Genomic DNA, 19,034 nt, shown 5'->3' on the forward strand with positions numbered 1-19,034 from the left:
AACAATCCATCCCATCTGCGCTCTGACTGGCCGCCGGCGTTGTACGTCATGGAGAGGCGGGGACTGGCGCTTCCAATTCCTCCGGATTTTTTCAAAAGGGGCCAGGCGTGAGTAGTGGATTACCACACGGCAGAAGCAGGAGGAGGAGAGTGAGAGGGGAGGAGAGCGGAGGAGGGAGCAAATCAACGCCAGAGAGGAGAGATTCAAACACAAACAAGTGGATGGGCACCGGACACCGACTCGTCACCCGCCCCGCACTAGACTAGGCCGCAGCCTCCGCCGCGCTCTCCAGTGACTCGCCGCAGCCGCCCTTAGCGCTCCCTCCTCGGGCCTGCCCTGCGCTCTGGTCCGCCTCTTCTCTGGGTGTCTCCTGCGTTTCCCGCTCTTTCCCCTGACTCTACACCGAGGCCTGCGCTCTCGCCATGTCCCGCTCCAACCGACAGAAGGAGTACAAGTGCGGGGACCTGGTGTTCGCCAAGATGAAGGGCTACCCCCACTGGCCTGCCCGGGTGAGTGCCCCCTGTGCTGTTAGCTCCTCCCTGCTGGGACTTGTAGTGCAACTGCTGATATCTACACGGCCTGCAGCCCGTTCACACTACATAGTTGCGTTTTCTGCTGGAATTGCTGGTCTTATGCGTTTCTCCTGCTCCGTGTGTACAGGGACTTATGGTGGTCAGAACGAAATTGTACAATGCACGCTGATGGAGGATCACAACTCCCATCCTGTGCTGGCACTTTGGCTGTAGTTCTGTTCAATGCGTTTTTGCTTGTGTGTGTACAGGGCCGTATTGGATTGTCTAATACATGGTGCTGGAGGATCACTACTCCCATTCTGAGCTGTGGATTGTAGTTCCTTTTTTAGCTACAGAACTGTTCCATGCTTTCTAATGGCTGTGTGTGTACAGGGCCCTATGATTAGAATAGGATTGTATGATGCTGGGGTGATCACAACTCCCAGTGTAGTGTGTTGGTTATGCTAGGAGTTGTAGTTACTTTAGATTTGTTACATGCTTTTTCTTTTTTACATATACATGGCTGTATGATTAGGGTAAGATGTGTGTAATGCTGGAGGATCACAACTCCCAGGCTATGCTGGGAGTTGTAGTTTTCTACAGCTTTTCAATGTATTTTCTCCTGCTGTGTGTGTGTGTGTGTGTGTGTACAGGCCCTCTGATTAGTATTAGAATATTTAAAAGTGATGCTGGAGGATCACAACTCCCAGTCTGCAGACGGTTGTGCTATATATATCTGTTCCTTATAGTTTTTCCTGCTGTGTGCACAGGGTCCTACTATTAGTGTTTTCTCCTGAAATATAGATCTATCCCCATGGGGTTGTTTTAATGCATGATGGTATGGGGTCACAGCTCCCCAGTCTGCTGGGAGTAGTAGTTTGCAGCTAGTTGGTTGTGTAGACCTCATGTGTTGGAGGCTGCTGAGGAGCACATGTCTGGAGTACTGATAAGAGCTGGGACTGCAGGAGTCATGTTACACTCCTGTAAAGATGGATTCACTTTGTAGAACTTATTCACATGTGCAGGGAGTGATCAGGGTTTTTTTTTTTTTTTTTGTTACCCAAAACTTAGATTTGATTTTAAGTAAACCCCCTTGTATCACAATCCTGCAGATGTGACTGGACCCTTAGACTGAGGGTTGTAGTCCATCAGTGTGACCAATTAAATCCCTGCCTTCGTTTTACAAAGTTTTGAGAAACCCGGAGGCCTCTCAATATCCCTCTTACATTTCTGGTGTGATCAGAGTCGGCCTCGTTAACCTTTGTTGCAGAACTTGCACAGCCTTTCTCTTGGTTGTTCCATCCAGTAGTCTTAGCTGTGGCTGATACCTGAGAACAATAGTGTAGTGAGCGGCACAGGAAGTTTGGTGGGCCTGGTGTACACATGGTAATTGCAGTGTGACAATGGCGACTATTATGTAAGGACACCACACATGTGACTCCCCTGCAGCCACATGCAGGTAGTGGGGGGTCGGGGCTCTGTGCCTCTAGCTGAATACCCAGCATCTTCCTAGTATTGTGACTGGGATGAGCTCCGCTCCCTGGGATATCTGTACAGGATAAAATCCCCCTATGCTTAGAATATGGGGTAATGTGGTGTCTGACCTACACTACTCAAAAAAAATGGGGGGGAGGGGGGGGGGGGCTTTTTTCCTTAGACAGCAATAGATGCAGTAGTGAAGCTCTATTCATTCAATGGGATTGCTGGGGTAAACATTTGGCATGTTGAGTGCCTCCATAGCAAATGAATCGCGAATCCTTTTAGTGTTCAATGTGGCCCCATTTGTTATAGAAAATCTAAAATCAAAATCCATTATGATAAACCAGGGACACTTACTCATAGATCCATGCACCGCGACTGTGGTAATCAACTTTGTTCATAATTTCCTTCCTTAAAAAAACATCTAATTATGCTAATGAGCCTTTAGGGCTCCTGGGAGCCCCAGGGACCCTCTGTACTGCATCCTCACCGGCTGTTACAATGCAGTCATATGAAAAACTTTGGGCACCTCTATTTATCTTACACTTTTTTTAGTTATAGACTTTTGGGTTTTTGTAACCGCTATTTCCGTTTGATATTTCTAATGACTGATGGACACAGTAATATTTTAGCATTAAAATGCGTTTTTATTGTACTAACAAATCTTACAGCCAAACTTATGACTGTATCTGCCCTCCTCCACTGCTCCCTCTGCCTGAACGTCCTCTGAGGGCGCGTTCACACGTTGCGTTTTGACCTGCGTTTTCATTGCGTTTGAAACGCATATACAACAGCTGAGGAGAGGTGATTTGCCTAATTTCATCACTGTTAACGCATGCGTTAACAAAACGCATCGTAAACGCGATGTTAACGCATGCGTTAACAAAGCGTTAATGCATGCGTTTTGTTAACACATGCGTTAACATTGCGTTTACAAACGTAAACGGTAATGTAATTAGGCAAATTACCTCACATCAGCTGTTGTATATGCGTTCCAAACGCAATGAAAACGCAACGTGTGAACGCGCCCTGAAGGTGAAGCACTGAAGGGCTCTGGTAACGCCCCCAGAGCCTCTTGGCTTATTAGCATAATTTAAAAAGTTGATTTTAGAAGGAAGGAGGCCATGGATAACAACAAATATTAGATGACCACAGTCATGGTGCCTGGATCCATGAGTAAGTGCTCCTGGTTTGCCATGATGGATTTTGATAGATCTCATACATCTCCTCTATATGCAGGTGTAGCCCCAATGTGGCACCATCCCATAGGTCCTCCTGTGTTCTTGAGAATGGGGTCACTGAGTGGGGTGATAGAAAAATGGGATTTGGAGACCCTTACAAATACCGCTGATAAATCCAGTGCCATTACTTTTGGCTTTGCTATATGGATGAGTGCGGGCATCTAGTGTCCCGTCTTGTGATGTCTGGATGATTTACTTCTGTTTGCTCTCTTGTGTTTGCCCGTGACGCTGTTTTGCATACCCTCATGACGATTGGGCACAGGATTGGATTTCTGTATGGATTTATTTTGGGCAGCAGTGCATGCTGGGTAATCCATACTACTACTTTTGTACTCTGATAAGCAACTGGTAACAGTGTGGGCTGTTTACCCGCTCTCCTGCCAGATGTACTCTGCCCTAAATATCTCCGCAGCTTCATACTGGACTGTGGTTCTTATCTGCCGGCATAAACGCCTATCCCAGCATGCCCCAACACAGGGGAGGAAGATGTGCGCTGTAACACTGGGGTTAATTATCAGGACACACCCATACGACACAAGGCCACACCTCCTTGGCAGATGCATCCTAGGTCTATTATATGCAGCTTTGGAAAAGAAATTCCAAAACTATTTTCTTCCTCCTTATTGGTGCAGTGCAAGGTCTGTCCTGGGTGACTTTTTGGATTATTTTGAGCGTAGTAAAATGGGGCACTGCTTAGATTTGTAGCTGCACTTACAGGTTATGTGTTATATCCTTGTGGGCAGTGTAATATCTCACCCCAGTCTTCTACTCCACGCGTGGGTTGCGTATAATGGGATCCATATTGACATACAGCCCTTTTCACGTCATACAAATCCTCTAGCTCCAAGCTTGGACATATTGGGTCCACAATGATGGCGTCTGCTCCTCTGAGCTCATGCCAGGTAGTTGTACACCTGACTAAAAAGGGTTCTCCCTCCTATCGTATGATGATTATAGGTTATTATGATACACCCTGGCACAATAGTTAGGGCTTGTTTGCGTCTGACCACACACTAGGGGTATGTATCATGTACATTATGCTAGCAATGAGAGTCCTCCGTATAGAGGTGAAATGTGTCAGTCGTTTGATAGCTTGTCCAGCATTGCTATAGGGTGCAGTGCAGTCGTTCTCCACATTTGTCCTTGGCCCGGTGATGACAAAGTATCGCGCTTAGAGGGAGCAGGACCACCAGTCCAAGGTCTGAGCTCTTCTTCTTCACTTGCTCCTTCTCTTACCCTTTCTTCTCCTCTTCTCTCCGTCTTGACTTTCTCATCTTTCTCTTCGGCTCAGGCTCCGTCTGGTTGGGTCTTCCCAGTGATCGCAAGATTATGAGATCTGAGGGCCCCAGTCCTGTCTGTATATTTTGTGTGAAGCTGCTCTGTATTCCTATAGGATGTGTAATTTCCTTCACCTCACGGTCTCCTCCTGCTGCTGTAATCTTGTTACTGGTGGAGGATAAGCTAGACTGTAATGGTCGGGGGACACGTTCCTGGTCTGGCGGGGTTATGTTTTGTGTATGTAAAGACATTACAGGATTCCTAGGAATTTACAATGCGGCTTTGAGCCCCTGATGTATGTGCAGCCAGGCTGACAGCTCACTATGGTGCGTGTGCACTGTGTCAGAATAACATGTATTGAGCACAGTCATCCCGGATTATCTGCTCCTGGCTGCTCTTATATTGGCCGAGGTCCCAGCTCTGGGAGAGCAGACATGTCCTTATCCACTTGTAATAATAAGTATGAGCTCAGGGCTACAGGACGCATCCAGTCACTACTTCTACTGTACCTCGAGAGGACTATTTGCAGCGCTGGGCTATCGTTTTGGGACCCCCATGTTCTTGTGATTTGCGGCTGTCTTAGTTGCAGACTAAGCCATCACAAGACTGGTTATTCCAATGGGCTAGATGTATGGTGCAGCACTGCTACGTGTGAACCCTTTCAAACAGGAAGATTCTTCATGATTAGAGTTGAGTGGACCTGATGGTCAGGTTCTGCTACCTGGCCCGGACAAATTGCCAGATGTTCAGCCGTGGCTTCAATTTGCAGGATTGGGTGTTCATTGGGCAATATTTCCCTGTCATTCGGCCAAACCCGACTATCATGTCCGCTCGTCTCTAGTCATGACCAGCCGTAAACTCTGACCGCTCCCTGTAACGTCGTGCACTTATTGTCTGGTGCCTTGTAGGATTTTTTTTGTTTGACAGCAGCTACCAAGGAAACCCCATGGAGGCCTTTTTGACATCTTTGACCTAGTTTGTTTAGACACTTGAAATAAAAGGGATCTGCGTAGGGAGGAGGCCTCGTGTGAGCGGCTGCGGTGTCATGTTTGTCTTATACAGGAGCTGGAATCCCGAGCCCGTCTAATAACCCGCCATAAGACAGGGGAGGCTTCTTGAAACTGTATTCTCTTAGTACTGATCAGAGGTCATATCCTAGGGATGTACCTGGTCCCTCCGGGCTGAACCTGCCCTGTAGATTTGTAGTCTCTTGGCTCCGTAGAATAGAACAAGCCTCGGCAAGAGGATCATTTACCTTCCCGCCCGGGTGTACGTCGCCCTAGTTCCTCCATGCTCACTTTTTTTTTTTTTTTTTTTGCGCCCTTGAAAAGGTTAAATGTGCGATTGTGTATCTGGTTTAACCCTTTTGTGAAGAGGGACAGCAGCATCAAGGCCATAAAACCAGTCTGGGGTGTAACACGGAGTCTTCACGGCCAATTATCAGAGTTTGGTTTACACCCAGGTCTACCTGTATGTAGTACATGCGGTGATAATAACAGCTTTGCTTTTAATACTGCATTCACTCCCTGTTATAATAACTGCGATGCTTATGTTGCTCACCTCTGACCTCGTCCCTGACCCTAGGTCTGTATACAGGGGGCGAAGACAAGGGTGATGTGACATAGCATCTGCACCCAGCATCGCTGGGGCCTCCCTTGTGGCCGCTTGCAGTCTGGTTGCATAAGCGAGTGTGTGTGTGTATCCCTGGAGCTGATGTGTGGGAGGTCAGTGACTAGGTCAGGTGATATAATAATCTGTGCAGGCTTTCTTGCCCTTGCAGGGCCTGTGGGTTATGGCAGTGCACAGACCTGTATTTATATCCCAGGTGTATGTATATCTGCACGCTCACAGCCCTCAGCAGAGCAGGATTACAGCCAAGCAGCTTATTAACACCCTGCAACATGTCAACACTGGAGCCGCAGCCAGCGTGACTGTGCACTCCGGCCTGTGTGCAGCGTCTACACAGAAGGAAGCCGCAGCTTGTGTAACAGCACCGCCACCTCTACTTTCTGTCACAATGTGTCAGCGCCGGTCAGCAGCAGTGGCAGCGCCTGCTTTTTCTTTGTCCATTAACTAGATGAGGGCATATATTTGCTTTGTGGCCTATTAATATGTAGCCGTGGGTGTAGAGCGGCAAATGTGCCCTTGTACCCACGTGCGGCCGCGTCCTTGCACAATAAGGATTGTGTTCTGCTCTCCCCTCATGTCATTTACCATGTAGAGATTTAAAGGGATTTTTAACCTTCTCTATATTGGTGGCCTTTCCACTGTAACTGGAAGCACAGCGCCGTGTCTGGGTAGTAGTACAACTGTGGCACAACTATTGTCAGATTTAACCCATTATGTTCTGCAAACTGCTAGAAACCACCAGTTTTTAAAGGGGTTGTTGACATCCAGAAAATAATGGATATTGTTTTGTGTGATGAAAAGTTGTACAATTATCATTCTATAGGAAGCCTCATTGTTTACTTCCTGTGGATAAACAGCCGTGTGGTGTCACACAGGTGCACAACCTCGTTATATTGATATTATTACCTTAGTGGTCATTTAAAGTACTTGTAATACTGAATATACTTATTTTTCTCTTCGTGTCCTAACACTTTTGTGTCTCCATCCCCTCCAGATTGATGAAGTCCCAGAACCTGCTGCAAAATCCACTGCCAATAGGTACCAAGTCTTCTTCTTCGGGACCCATGAAACGTGAGTAGCGTGGGAGCAGGAACGTGGATGGCGTGTTAGAGTGGAGTTGTATAAAGCTTATATGTAACAATGTCCCTTTCCTCCATAATGTAGAGCTTACCTGGGTCCTAAAGACATCTTCCCCTATGAGGAGACCAAGGAGAAGTTTGGAAAAGCAAACAAGAGGAAAGGCTTTACTGAGGGATTGTGGGAAATTGAGAATAATCCCACAGTAAAAGCTTCGGGATATCAGGTACAGATGCAGTCCTGTTTCTGCCACTGCTATCGCATTGTTCACCATTCATTAAATTGTTTCATTAATACACATCCAACTTTTGTTATTCCCCCCCCCCTCCCCCTCAGCCCTCTCGGAAAAGAGGTTCAAAAGGCGCTGGACGAGGTGCTAATAAAGATGGAGAGAAGGTAGGGGCTCGTGTGTGATTTGTCTCATCTGGAGACGATAATAAAATTATCCCCCCACTAGACGTCAGTTCTTGTTCTCACATCATCCTGTCCTGTTTTTTTTATCAGGCGACACCAAAGAAAAGATCAGAAGCCGCTGCCGATGATGATGAAGAGGAGGAAGATGAGGATGAGGAAGCAAAGCCTGAGGGTGATGGAGATAAGAAAGGCAATGATGGCAGCAGTGATGAGGAGGGCAAGTTAGTAATCGATGAGCAATCTAAAGAGAAGGGAGAAAAGGCTGCAACCAAGCGGAAAGCAGAGGATGCTCCAGAGGTGGGTAACATCGGAGGCACCTGTGTGCGCTGTATATTTCAATGATTTGTGACCTGGGTGAGGGATTCTGGAACTGAAGAGCGTGATGACTATCTTAAAAATACATAATGTGCCACTCCTGCCCATAGGTTGTGTGTGGTATCGCAGCCCCACACAGTTGTACACCTTGGCCATTACCCAGAGAATGGAGCCATCTGCTCCGTGTCTTATCCCCGTTGGACTTCTATTAAAGGTTCTCTCCAGTGAGAGCTAATTCATTGTATAATACATGGTGCAGGGCCTGAGGACCATGACTCATTCATTCTATTGCTAGAACCTGAAGTCCTACTCCCTTCAGGCCCTGCACAAGGTATATGAATAATCTGTGACTGGAGTGTTCCTTTAAATAACCCATCAACATTAACTCCTACTACCTACCCTGCTTCTGCTCCAGTGGAGGCTTAGACTGATCCGCTCCACGTTTCCAATGTCCGATGTGTTCTTTCCTCGATTCTCAAAAGCTCCCCATGAAATATACACAATTGGCCTCAAAAAAGCATTGGCTGATTCCTTCCCTCTCCGTGTGTTCTTTTCTCCGCAGAGCTCTCCCAAAAGAGTCAAGTCAGATGAAGAGCAGGAAGATGACAAGTCCGAGAACAAGGAACCAGAAAAAGAAGAGGCCAAGCAGACGCCGGAGGCTAAAAAAGACGACAACAGCGAACCCGCCGCCACGGAGGAATCAAAAGCGGAGGAAAAGGCAGAAGAGAAATCGGTCGTAGAAGAAACCAGTAACAAGGAGGCAAGGTAAGAAATGTCGCTCATACTGAACCCCACAGGGGACTATGAAATAATCGTGCTGGACGCCTCCTATTACCACATTAGGTGAAGCCTGTACAGACTATGCCTGCTGGGAGGACAGTGTTATTGTGTGTTTGTTTATATAATGTGTGATAGAAAATTAATTTTATTTTTTTTTTTATTTCCAGCTAAAATGACTTTCCCTTTCCTGACTGGGCAGAATCCTGACGACCTTTTCCTAATGCGGGGCTTTAAAAAAAATACTTTTGGAAAGAGAGAGAAAAAAATTGGGGGAATGAACACTTTCATCTTCATTTATTTGGCTCAATCTGCAACCCAGAAATTGTCATTTTATATCAATCCATACGTTCAATACCAGATCAGAGGCGAAGTCCTTCCCTCATTCGGCGATGGCGGTCGTGCCTGGCACGCTGAGCCCCAGAGCGAGCGACATCCACAAGGCTCCTACTCTGTTGCCTCTGTTGAGCCTCCTGGTCTAAGGTTTTATTTTTTGTATTTGTTTTTTAACCCTTGCAATATTGTAAAGTTAACCTTTCTGTGTAGGGGCAGACGTGTCTTATTCTGCCCCCCCTGCTTACACTTGGTGTAAGCGCCCTATGTGTTGTGGGGTCTTCTGTGTTGTATCTTGCCCCCTGCAGTGGCCTCCGTCAGATGTCATTTTTATTTTTTCTGTTTTAATGGCTGCACCAAAGATGTTTTGCCCCCCTGCAGCTGTAGCTTGCTTCTGACAATTCATCTAGAGTTATAAATATTATATATACACAGGGTGGACCATACCACTATTTTATGCCCCCCCTCCCCATATTGTATAGAACATCGATCTGCAACCTATGGCTGTCCTGCTGTTGTTAAACTACAACTCCCAGCATGCCCTGACAGCCACAGGATGCAGATATAGTCTAGTAGAGGCTTTTATCCACCTTTGCTATGTTTTGTGTAGATCCCGCAGTGTATAAAGGTGAAGTTTTTACCTGTTATGTGCTTTTTTTAATTTCAATCTTTTAATCATGTGATCCTTTAAAACTGGATATGTTAATGTCGTGTATCAGCTTTTTATGTTTTTATTTCCGCCTCCATCCCATCTTGTAGTTTTTTGTTTTTTTTTTCTTTATCTTTGCTGCTGCAGAACATCGCAGACTAAAAGAGTAAAATCTGGACTTGTTTAGAATGTGTATACTGTGTGTGTCTGTGTATATATAAAGGAATGGTCCGCTGTAATATAATAAACACTAAATGGATAACGTGCCCCCACCTTAGGTTGTGTATAACGCCTGTTACTGTATAGGTACAGTAGCCTCCAGGCCCATTTATGAATGTTCTGGGTCGGTCATAGAGAAGGTGGGTCCCATATTTTTCCCCAACCTTCCTCACCAGAATGGGAGCAAGATTACTCAACAAAGTGAGTATAAAAGAGAGCAACTTCCTCATCTCAATACGAGTGCCAGGTATTACATCAGCCATCGCTGCTTTAACCTCTTCAGCAGAGCATTGCCTTTATTCTGTCCTGCAGATTATTACCCTCATGTTCAGCTCGTCACATCAATAATGGTTCTGAGTTGGGGTCTATATCTGGGGTGTAGAGTAGAAGTAAATAGGGCAGTGGTGTCCATATGGAAATCTCATGCAGTCTGCAAAGGTTGGAAAGTGTTTTCGGTGCAGTCCCACAGAAGGGGGACTATTAGTAGGTCGGGCACTGTCCATGCATAATATTAATGCAGCTTCTGTCCCCCTTGGTGACATGCACCATCCTGTGATAGTGTGATGCGTACACAAGACTTAAATTTGGAACCCGAGTGATGTGCAAGAAGTGGATAATGAGGTATCGGGTCGTCATGATGAGTAACTATGGCTCGGAAACTTGCTTTTTCAGCCTCCTGCTATAGTCAGATGTATGTGCAGGTTTATTGGGCGCCAAATCCTGCGCTCAATGGGACCTGTAGGTGCAGTTATATGACCACTGCAAGGCAGGACTCTGAAGGGCTGTATTCACAAAAACATGGCTTCATTTCTCCTCCCACATCTACATCAGTTCTTACCATCACCCTCCCCATCTGCACAATTTCTTCTCCTGCATCATCATCTCTCGCCCTTCTACGCATACAAACGGTTGCAGACCAAAATCGTACACATCACACGGCTTCTCGCATCATTAAATGGGAAAAGTAATTTTGTAGCGAATGTTTGTAATAAAAAAAAAAATTAAAAATTCAGCAGCCCAAAAAAAAAAAAAAAACTATAATATTTACCCGGAAGAGTCATTTCTAGTCATTTTCTAGGTAGTTTTCTATTGCCTCCCCCCCATTCTGGCCCACGTCACTTCCCTCCTTCCCCCTCTTCATCTTTGTTATGTGATGTAATCATTCAATTTGTAACATATGCAGAGAATTACTTTCCCTCAACTTTTTTTATTTTATTTTTTTTTTCCTCCTGATTTTCGCGGTTGTGATGAAAGAAATTGTTTAAAAAGAGAAAAAAAAGCTTTTCGTATAGTTCAACAAAACAAAAAAACCTGTAGACTGCAGATCTTTTGGAAAAACAGATTATTAAAAAATGAATAATAAAAAGTTTGTGTCATTGTCTTTTTAGTGTGTGTGTTTATTGTGTGAGCAGCGGGAGGTCACATGACTTGGCTCCCATGACTTTAATCCCATTAAAGGGGTTGTCTCACAACTTCCACCAGCGTGTCTCTAGTAATCTTATGTTTGTGATGCATAACTTTTACCCTCCTAAAATCAATATTTATAATTGGGCTAATAAGCCTGAAGGGCTCCTGGGGTGTTACCGGAGATCCTCCTTGCTGTAATAAGAATTATTTTTATTTATATAGCGCACACAGATTACGCAGCGCTGCACAGAGCTTTCCAAATTAGTTTCTGTCCCCAATGGGGCTCACAATCTAATCAACCTACCAGTAATTTTTTGGGGTGTGGGAGGAAACCGGAGGCAAACACAGAACATACATGTTTGTGTCATATGTCACTGTTTATTGTCCGGTATAACCTCGGATCCTGGATAGATGAAGGCCCCTCCGGATCCTGGTGAAGTTCGGATGACTAGATGATGCCTATCTGTGTCTCTGACAGTGGTAATAACAGAGGCGTCCACCTGCAATGGAGAAGATTGAGAACGTCACAAACACGTCCTGTATAGAAGAGATCAGCAGATACAGCCGACATCGGCTCAGACTCCTTCTCTGGTCTCCAATCCATTGCTTGATAAAGATTCATTGTGAATCGAAACGTCGCGCCTGGATAACTTGTGAATAAAGCCTTTTGGGATTTTACCCTGCGGTGCTGTGGCTTCCTCCATGAATAGTGACTGTTTTGGGTTTAAGCATCAGAACCTTCAGCTGCGAGCACCACCACTTAAAAAGTTGTAGGACACTACTTTGTTTTTCCAATTCATTGCAACACTACAATGTCCTGACCCAAACACATTTTGGTGCAGTTTAAGCTCCTAGATCCCATATGCAACATTACAAATATACTATAAATAAACTACGACCTGCAGCGATCAGCTACAATTGCTATGGAAACCTGTCCAAAAATTAGAATCCCTGCAGCTCCACCACAGGAGAAGTGAAGTATTACAGTATGTCCATTCATCTCAATGGATTGTCTGTATAAGGCCGCGGTCACACGTTTCGCTAGCTGTCCCTTCATAACACGACGCTACCGTACAGGGTGCCAGTCCTCAGCCCGAATGCACATGCGTTTCCCCCCGTGTGCTAGCGTCGCGTTATGAACGGACGGCTAGCGGAACGTGTGACCTCGGCCTAACACAAACTGGCGGAACGCTATTTAGGTACTTAATGCTCCAAACATTTTTTTCTATCCATAATAGAATCAACAATAGATAACACAAAGGCTGCTTGTTGGATGCTGGGTAAAAACAGGTCCCAACTTTAATTAACAATTCGTATTCTCAGAAAATTAAGGTACTGGTATCACTGTATCTCTCATCAAAGTGTCACAACTTCTACTTAAGATCTCTTGGATACACCCATTTACACTAATTGACTGTAATTTTCCCTGTTTCTCTCATTTTGACATCTCGTTTACATTTATTATCGCTCACCCAGCACCCATTCACTGGCGTCCCTGACGTTGCCTGGAGACGGGAGGCGCGCGTGCGCGGTCGGTCAGCCGCGTCAGCGGAAGTGACGCTGTGCCGCGGTAGGCTCCTCCCCGTTTCCGGTGACACGGATTCCGGCGCGGTCACGACACACACCGGCCGCCCATTTACTGCATCAGGCACAGGTATATAGGTTTGGGTACTTTGTCAGCAAGGCACCCCTGAGGAAGCCGTGATACGCAGCGGAACGCGTGGGGCGATCTATCCCGGGTCCACATCTCCACCTCACATCCCCCGGTAAATATTGCAGCCAAGACCGGCGTCTAGTGAGTTTGTTTCTGCATTTCAGCCATTCCAGCACAGAGGATTCACATGCACTTTTGTGCTCTTATCATCATACACCCTCGGGCTGGACTGTCTGACAGCCATTTTGCGCACATCTTTTCTGCCCACAGACGCATGCTCGGCTTATACTTTCATTGCTTTGGTGGGATGGTTTTGTGAGGCCCAGGTCTGGTTAAACCCGACATTATCAGGTGTCGGGCACCAGTGGATTTTGTATATATGGGTGCACTAGGGTGCATTCCCTTTTAAATGATTTTATGATAGTCTTGTCTTGTTGATGTTTGTCCTTTGTCCAAATATTTTCAATAAAGTCATTCTGTGTTCATTTGCTACTCTACACATGTTTTTTGCGCTTATTCTATGTTGTCCACTTTAGCATGTGTGTAGCCCATTGATTGGGTGTTATTTCACAGCACGGATCCCAATTCTGCATTTACACAACTTCTACTTAGACCACTGAATGCCCAGCTGGACTCCAAGCTGGCAAGTCAGGCAGCCGAGCACTCATCGTTTTATTCTCATCTGCCCCCAGTAGCTCATGAGCGTAAGCAGTTCTGAAACCCTCAGAAACAAGTAGTTTCCCCCGGTATGAATGACTAATACCACTGGTCCAGACGTGGACTTAATAATCTCCACCGCTTTAGGCAAGACCTGGAACCATTTGACCTGCAGAACATGTCTTCTTGTTGGAATCCCAAGTGAACCCGGCCAACAGGACGTCCCCTGCCCTGCCCAGAAAACATAAGCGACCAGACCGTAGGGTGAGGACGGAAGTCCCCCGACGCGCCTGAAAAACAAACACTTTACAAAAGCTCCAGTTGCATAAACCTGGTAAAACATGAAGAGCGCCAGCGACCGATACCCATAATACCTGAAATTGAAAACAGTTGAGGGGGGGACCGTCACCAAGGACCAAAAACTGACAACCTAGGAGAGAAAGAGTTAAGTAAGCCTGGGATAATGCCTCCCTCAGGACCTCCAATAACCTAACCCAAGTACCCCTCCCAAACACATCTGTCTTGGACCTGCGGGCCCTGATACGAACACACCCAGGGGCCTAACAAATGTCCCCACAAAGCAAATTCCCAGGCCTATTATAAGATGGGGGTGACTAACTCAGGGACTCGAAAAGCTCCAAAGAAAAGAGTAACCCCTCTGTAGGAGAGGAACAAACTGGGGAAGTCATGTGTAAACTGGAAGTCACAGGTCTACAAACCTCCCACGCCTTACCATATTGCTGCCAAGTGAAAGGAGCGAGAGACGACCTAACAATGGCCATCAGCCGTGGATCAGATCCCACAGGAACTGTGGGCAGGATTAGCCCTCCCTGGATGCTGTCGGGGGGTGCTGTTGGAACACCTAAAAATCAAAGCGAGAAAGAGGGTCGGCCAACAACACTAGACACCCCAGGAACACGGTGAGCACGAAAGGAAATGTTATACTCCAATCACCGGAGAACCAGGTGCAGTAATATAGACAACACTGGGAGGGAAGAAGACGTCAATTTATTGATACAAAAAACAACCCCCATGTTATCCGACCAGAAACAGATCTTCCGGTTAGAAAAAAGCACACCCCAATACTCAACTGCAGCCACAATCTGAAACAGCTCCAATAGTGTCAGGTTCCGCGTAAAGCTGGAGTCAGACCACACAGCGGGCCACGCTTCCGAACACCACCCAACCCCCAAAAAAACACCCAAACCTGCATTACCCACTGCACCAGTAAAAAGGAAGCGGGTGCACTCTGCCAACAAGTTCTCCCATTATAGGAGATCAGAAACTGACGCTAAACCTGCAAGTCCGCAAGGCATGAGGCCTATGGGCCCCTTTCATAGCGAGGGAAAAACAGCAAGTAAAAACCCGACCCATCAGCATCAACCAGCAGGCAAAAACCAACAAGCCCAGGAGAGACTGCATTTACCGAAGAGCTCTTGGGGAAGGACAAATGGTGAATGAGCCAAGACTTCTCCAGCTCTTTTTTCGGCACTACACCCAAGGGGGACACCTGCAAATTGGCATGGGGAAGGTGCTCAAAAGAAACCTCCTTGTCATGCAAGACCAGATGTTCCTGGGCGGATTGTAAGAAACGTACCCTACCTCCTAAAATGAAATGCCAGCCACCAGGCGCTGCCACTAGGCGCTGCCCCCATGCGACTTGTATGAAGAATATATCCCAAAAACATCCCGCATCAGCAAGTCACCCTGGGTTTTCTATACTGTAGGCGCGCTGTTGAGACAATGGGGCTTATTTACTAAGGGTCCCGCAGATTGCACTTTCGTCGGCTTTTAGAAATTTTGGAGATTTGCGCCGCTGGACCAGGTATTTAGAAGGGGATTGTGTTGCACGCGATCAGATTTTGGCGCAACAGAAATCAGGGAGGTGGGCCATCGAACGTTCCGACGGATTCGGACTGAGCGCGGGATTTAAGTTTCCAATTGTGTCGCAAGACAATGCACTTACATGCACCAGGAAGAAGAAGGTGAACTCGACAGATGCAGGAAATCGGGTGCACAATCTTCGTGGATCGCGGCAGGGTGCATTATCGTTGGACAATGCAAAAGACCGGGTAAGTAAAAGTGCCCCAATGTGTTCCCTATCCACAGTGTGTTGATCGACAGATAATAAAGACCAAATGTCAATGTATTTCTTAGCCCAAATCTACTCCCTGGTTTCGTTATCTAAGTGAGCACCAAGGGGGCTAACTCCGCAGTAGACAGAGTCCTTATGTATACCATACTGCGGAAGGAACTAGGCCAGATGCCCTGGATGACCTGCTGTGGTCCTGCTTTTTACGTGCCTGGCCTCGCCGAGGTGCCCGATGACCCACCAGAAGATGAGGACCGCCACCTAGACACCCTGGATCTCCTTGATCTCCTGGATGATCTGGATCGACCACTACACCTCGAATAAAACCTACGGGCCTCCCAGGAGGAGGAAGAGGAAGGCCCATGGACCAATGGTAAGGCTGGCTCTGAGGAAGGAGAAAAAACCCAGCTAATCCCGCACCTCCAGGGACAACCGGGGATAGACCGTGAGCAGTAGGCAGGGGTGGCACCACAGTATCAGGAAGCAAATCCTGCCCGATGGAATCCATGAGAGGAGCCTCAAGGGATTCAACGTGGAGGGAGGCTGGGAATGGGTAGAACCCACAGATTCCTGAGAAGGAGCTTGGTCCTCATCCGACAACATGGTCAAGCTAGCCGCTGCATCCGTTGGGCAGCTCGCACTAACAGTGTCAGACCAAGGAAAACAGAAGGAATTACAGCAGGTGTGTGCGACCTCACACTGTGCACACGCACCTACTCCCGGGGCCCTCGCTGGTGCATTGGTGAAGCTGGAGCAGGCTGGGCGGGACTTAAGCCTGCCGGCAGTCGGGACGGACGAGACGTCCGCTGGCTTGCCAAATATATTCTTAACCCTTTTTGTGATCCATTTACCCAAAACTGCCTCCGCCAGTTCAGGTGCACCTTCCCTAATCGTACAGTAGTACACCACAGGATATGATAAGTTCTTTAGAGCGGAGACGCTTTTCATAATAGCTCTCTGACTAAAAGATGGACATCGAACCCCTCTGCTACCATGGTGGTGGTGGATCAGAAGATCTTGTATTGGTGTGAACACATCCGTACAGCCTAATCCCATATTACAGTCACCTATAATACCTTTCTGGTTGGCTCCACATGCTCGGTGAGCGTGGACCCTCCGTCTAGGGTGAAGCTGCCTTCTTGGAGGACGAGTTCTTTCTGGGGCCATACTCTGGATGTCTTTGGTCTCTTGCAGTTGGGTTGGTGACTTCTCCACAATGTGGCTGTTGTGTGTCTCATATTCCGACATCCTCCTGAGCACCAACCCTCTGATGGTAACGTCTATGACGCTGCAGACTCCTCGCTTCTCCTGGAGTGTTCAGCCTCATTGTGACATCATTGTGACATCACTGCTAAAGATACAGTGGGCAAAGACATCAGCAGTGGGTTTCTTGGCCAATTTATAGGGTTTTTAATTTTATAATAACTTCCTCTGCATGATGATATAATTTTGGAGGGAAAAAAAATTGTATTGTCACCTTCCAGGCTCCGTAATTTTTTTTTGTCAATCTGTCTTATAATTTTTCTTTTTTTTCTTTGGGGGGGGGGGGGGGGGTTGAAAAGACCTGTAGTATTATTTTGTACACACTTGGGGATTTAGAAAGTTTTTTGTTCACAATTAATAACATTTTTTGTGTGATGGTTGATTAAAAATGTCTATTTGGGTATTGTTTTTCCTTTATTTTTTAAACATTTTTCGTTGCACAATATAATACTATTATAGTTTTGTAGCCTTGGTTGGTACGGATGTAAAGATATAACATGTCTGTGATTTTCCTTTTTTGTTTTAAAGGAGCAGAAGACATTTTTGGGGGCTTGTCCCCTTTCATAGCGAGGGACAAATGGCAAGTAAAAACCCGACCCATCAGCATCGACCAGCAGGCAAACACCAACAAGCCCAGGAGGGACTGCATTTGGAAAAGTGTGACACGATTCACGGAACACAAACTGTCCACCAGATCAACCAGGTGATTTAACTTGTCCTGTGGCAAATGTAAAACCATTGCCCCAGAATTAAGTTCAATGCCCAAAAAAGATATTACCGTAGATGGGCCTTTTCCACTGAAAGGGGGACACCAAAGCACCCTATGAAAACTCAAACGTAGACAAGAGGTGCGCCCACACAGAGCTACCCACAGGGCCAACAAACCAAAAAATGTCTAAGTAATGGGTAACGGAACGAAAACCAATTTCATAGAGCACTAGCCATTCAAGGCAGCAGCTGAAAAGTTCAAAATGCCTACAAGAAATGGAACAACCCATGGGCAGGCACTTATCATAGTAATAAAACCCAGCAACGCAGCAGCCCAAAAGGTGGTAACATTCCGAGTGGAAAGGGAGCAGTCGAAATGTGGACTCAATGTCAGATTTTGCCATTAATGCACCTTTTACTGAATAGCGCAAAAGAAAAACAGCCCAATACAACAAACATAGGATACCGACACCTCCTCGGAGGGAATGGCATCATTCACCGAAGAGCACTTGGGGAAGGACAAATGGTGAATGAGCCGGGACTTCTCCAGCTCTTTTTTCGGCACTACACCCAAGGAGGACACCCGCAAATTGGCATGGGGAAGGTGCTCAAAAGAAACCTTGTCATGCAAGACCAGATGTTCCTGGGCGGACCGTAAGTTATCCACAAAAGTACCCTACCTCCTAAAATGAAAAGGGATAAAAAAACCAGCACCAAAATCAGCATGCAACTGACCAGCTGCCTCCTGATTCTATCAGTAACGTGACGGAAAAACGCGATTCGGGCCCTTAGTAAATGACCCCCACTGTGTTTTAGGCGCAAAACCACCAGAATTGTGGCACAAGTGCGTTAATAAATACCCCCAAATGAGTTCCCTATACACAGTGTGTTGGTCGACAGACAATAAAGACCAAATGTCAATGTATTTCTTAGCCAAATCTCCCTGGTTTCATCATCTAAGTGAGCACCAAGTAGACGGAATCCTTATGTATACCATGCTGCGGAAGGAACTAAGCCTCGACACCCTGCATCTCCTTGATCTCCTGGATGATCTGGAACGACCACTACACCTTGAGTAAAAATCCACCTACGGGCCTCCTGGGAGGACGCAGAGGAAGGCCCATGGACCAATGGTAAGGCTGGCTCTGAGGAAGGAGAAAAAATCCAGCTAAACCCGCACCTCCAGGGATGACTGGGGATGGACCGTGAGCAAGAAGCAAATCCTGCCCTGATGGATTCCCTGAGGGGAATGTCATCACCAACGTGGAGGGAGGCTGGGAATGGGTAGAACAGATTCCTGAGAAGGAGCTTGGCCATCATCTGACGACAT

General features: G+C 46.6%; 1 protein-coding gene and 1 long non-coding RNA gene across 2 annotated transcripts; one reads left to right on the forward strand and one right to left on the reverse strand.

Annotated features, from left to right (window-relative positions):
- The first annotated feature begins 51 nt into the window (after positions 1-51).
- HDGF (heparin binding growth factor) lies at positions 52-11,289 on the forward strand. The gene is made up of 7 exons (XM_072115061.1): positions 52-509; positions 7,134-7,210; positions 7,304-7,442; positions 7,553-7,612; positions 7,721-7,927; positions 8,508-8,710; positions 8,893-11,289. The coding sequence occupies exons 1-7, from the start codon at positions 423-425 to the stop codon at positions 8,894-8,896; spliced, it is 777 nt and encodes a 258-aa protein (XP_071971162.1). The 5' UTR covers positions 52-422; the 3' UTR covers positions 8,897-11,289.
- A 399-nt stretch (positions 11,290-11,688) lies between these two features.
- LOC140068694 (uncharacterized) lies at positions 11,689-17,079 on the reverse strand. Its single transcript, XR_011848523.1, has 2 exons — positions 16,810-17,079; positions 11,689-11,830 (listed from the first exon to the last, which is right to left on the reverse strand). It is a non-coding gene; the product is annotated as an uncharacterized lncRNA (long non-coding RNA).
- Between the last annotated feature and the right edge of the window lie 1,955 nt (positions 17,080-19,034).

This window comes from Engystomops pustulosus, chromosome 7 (assembly GCF_040894005.1).
Source record: "Engystomops pustulosus chromosome 7, aEngPut4.maternal, whole genome shotgun sequence".
Lineage (NCBI taxonomy): Eukaryota > Metazoa > Chordata > Amphibia > Anura > Leptodactylidae > Engystomops > Engystomops pustulosus.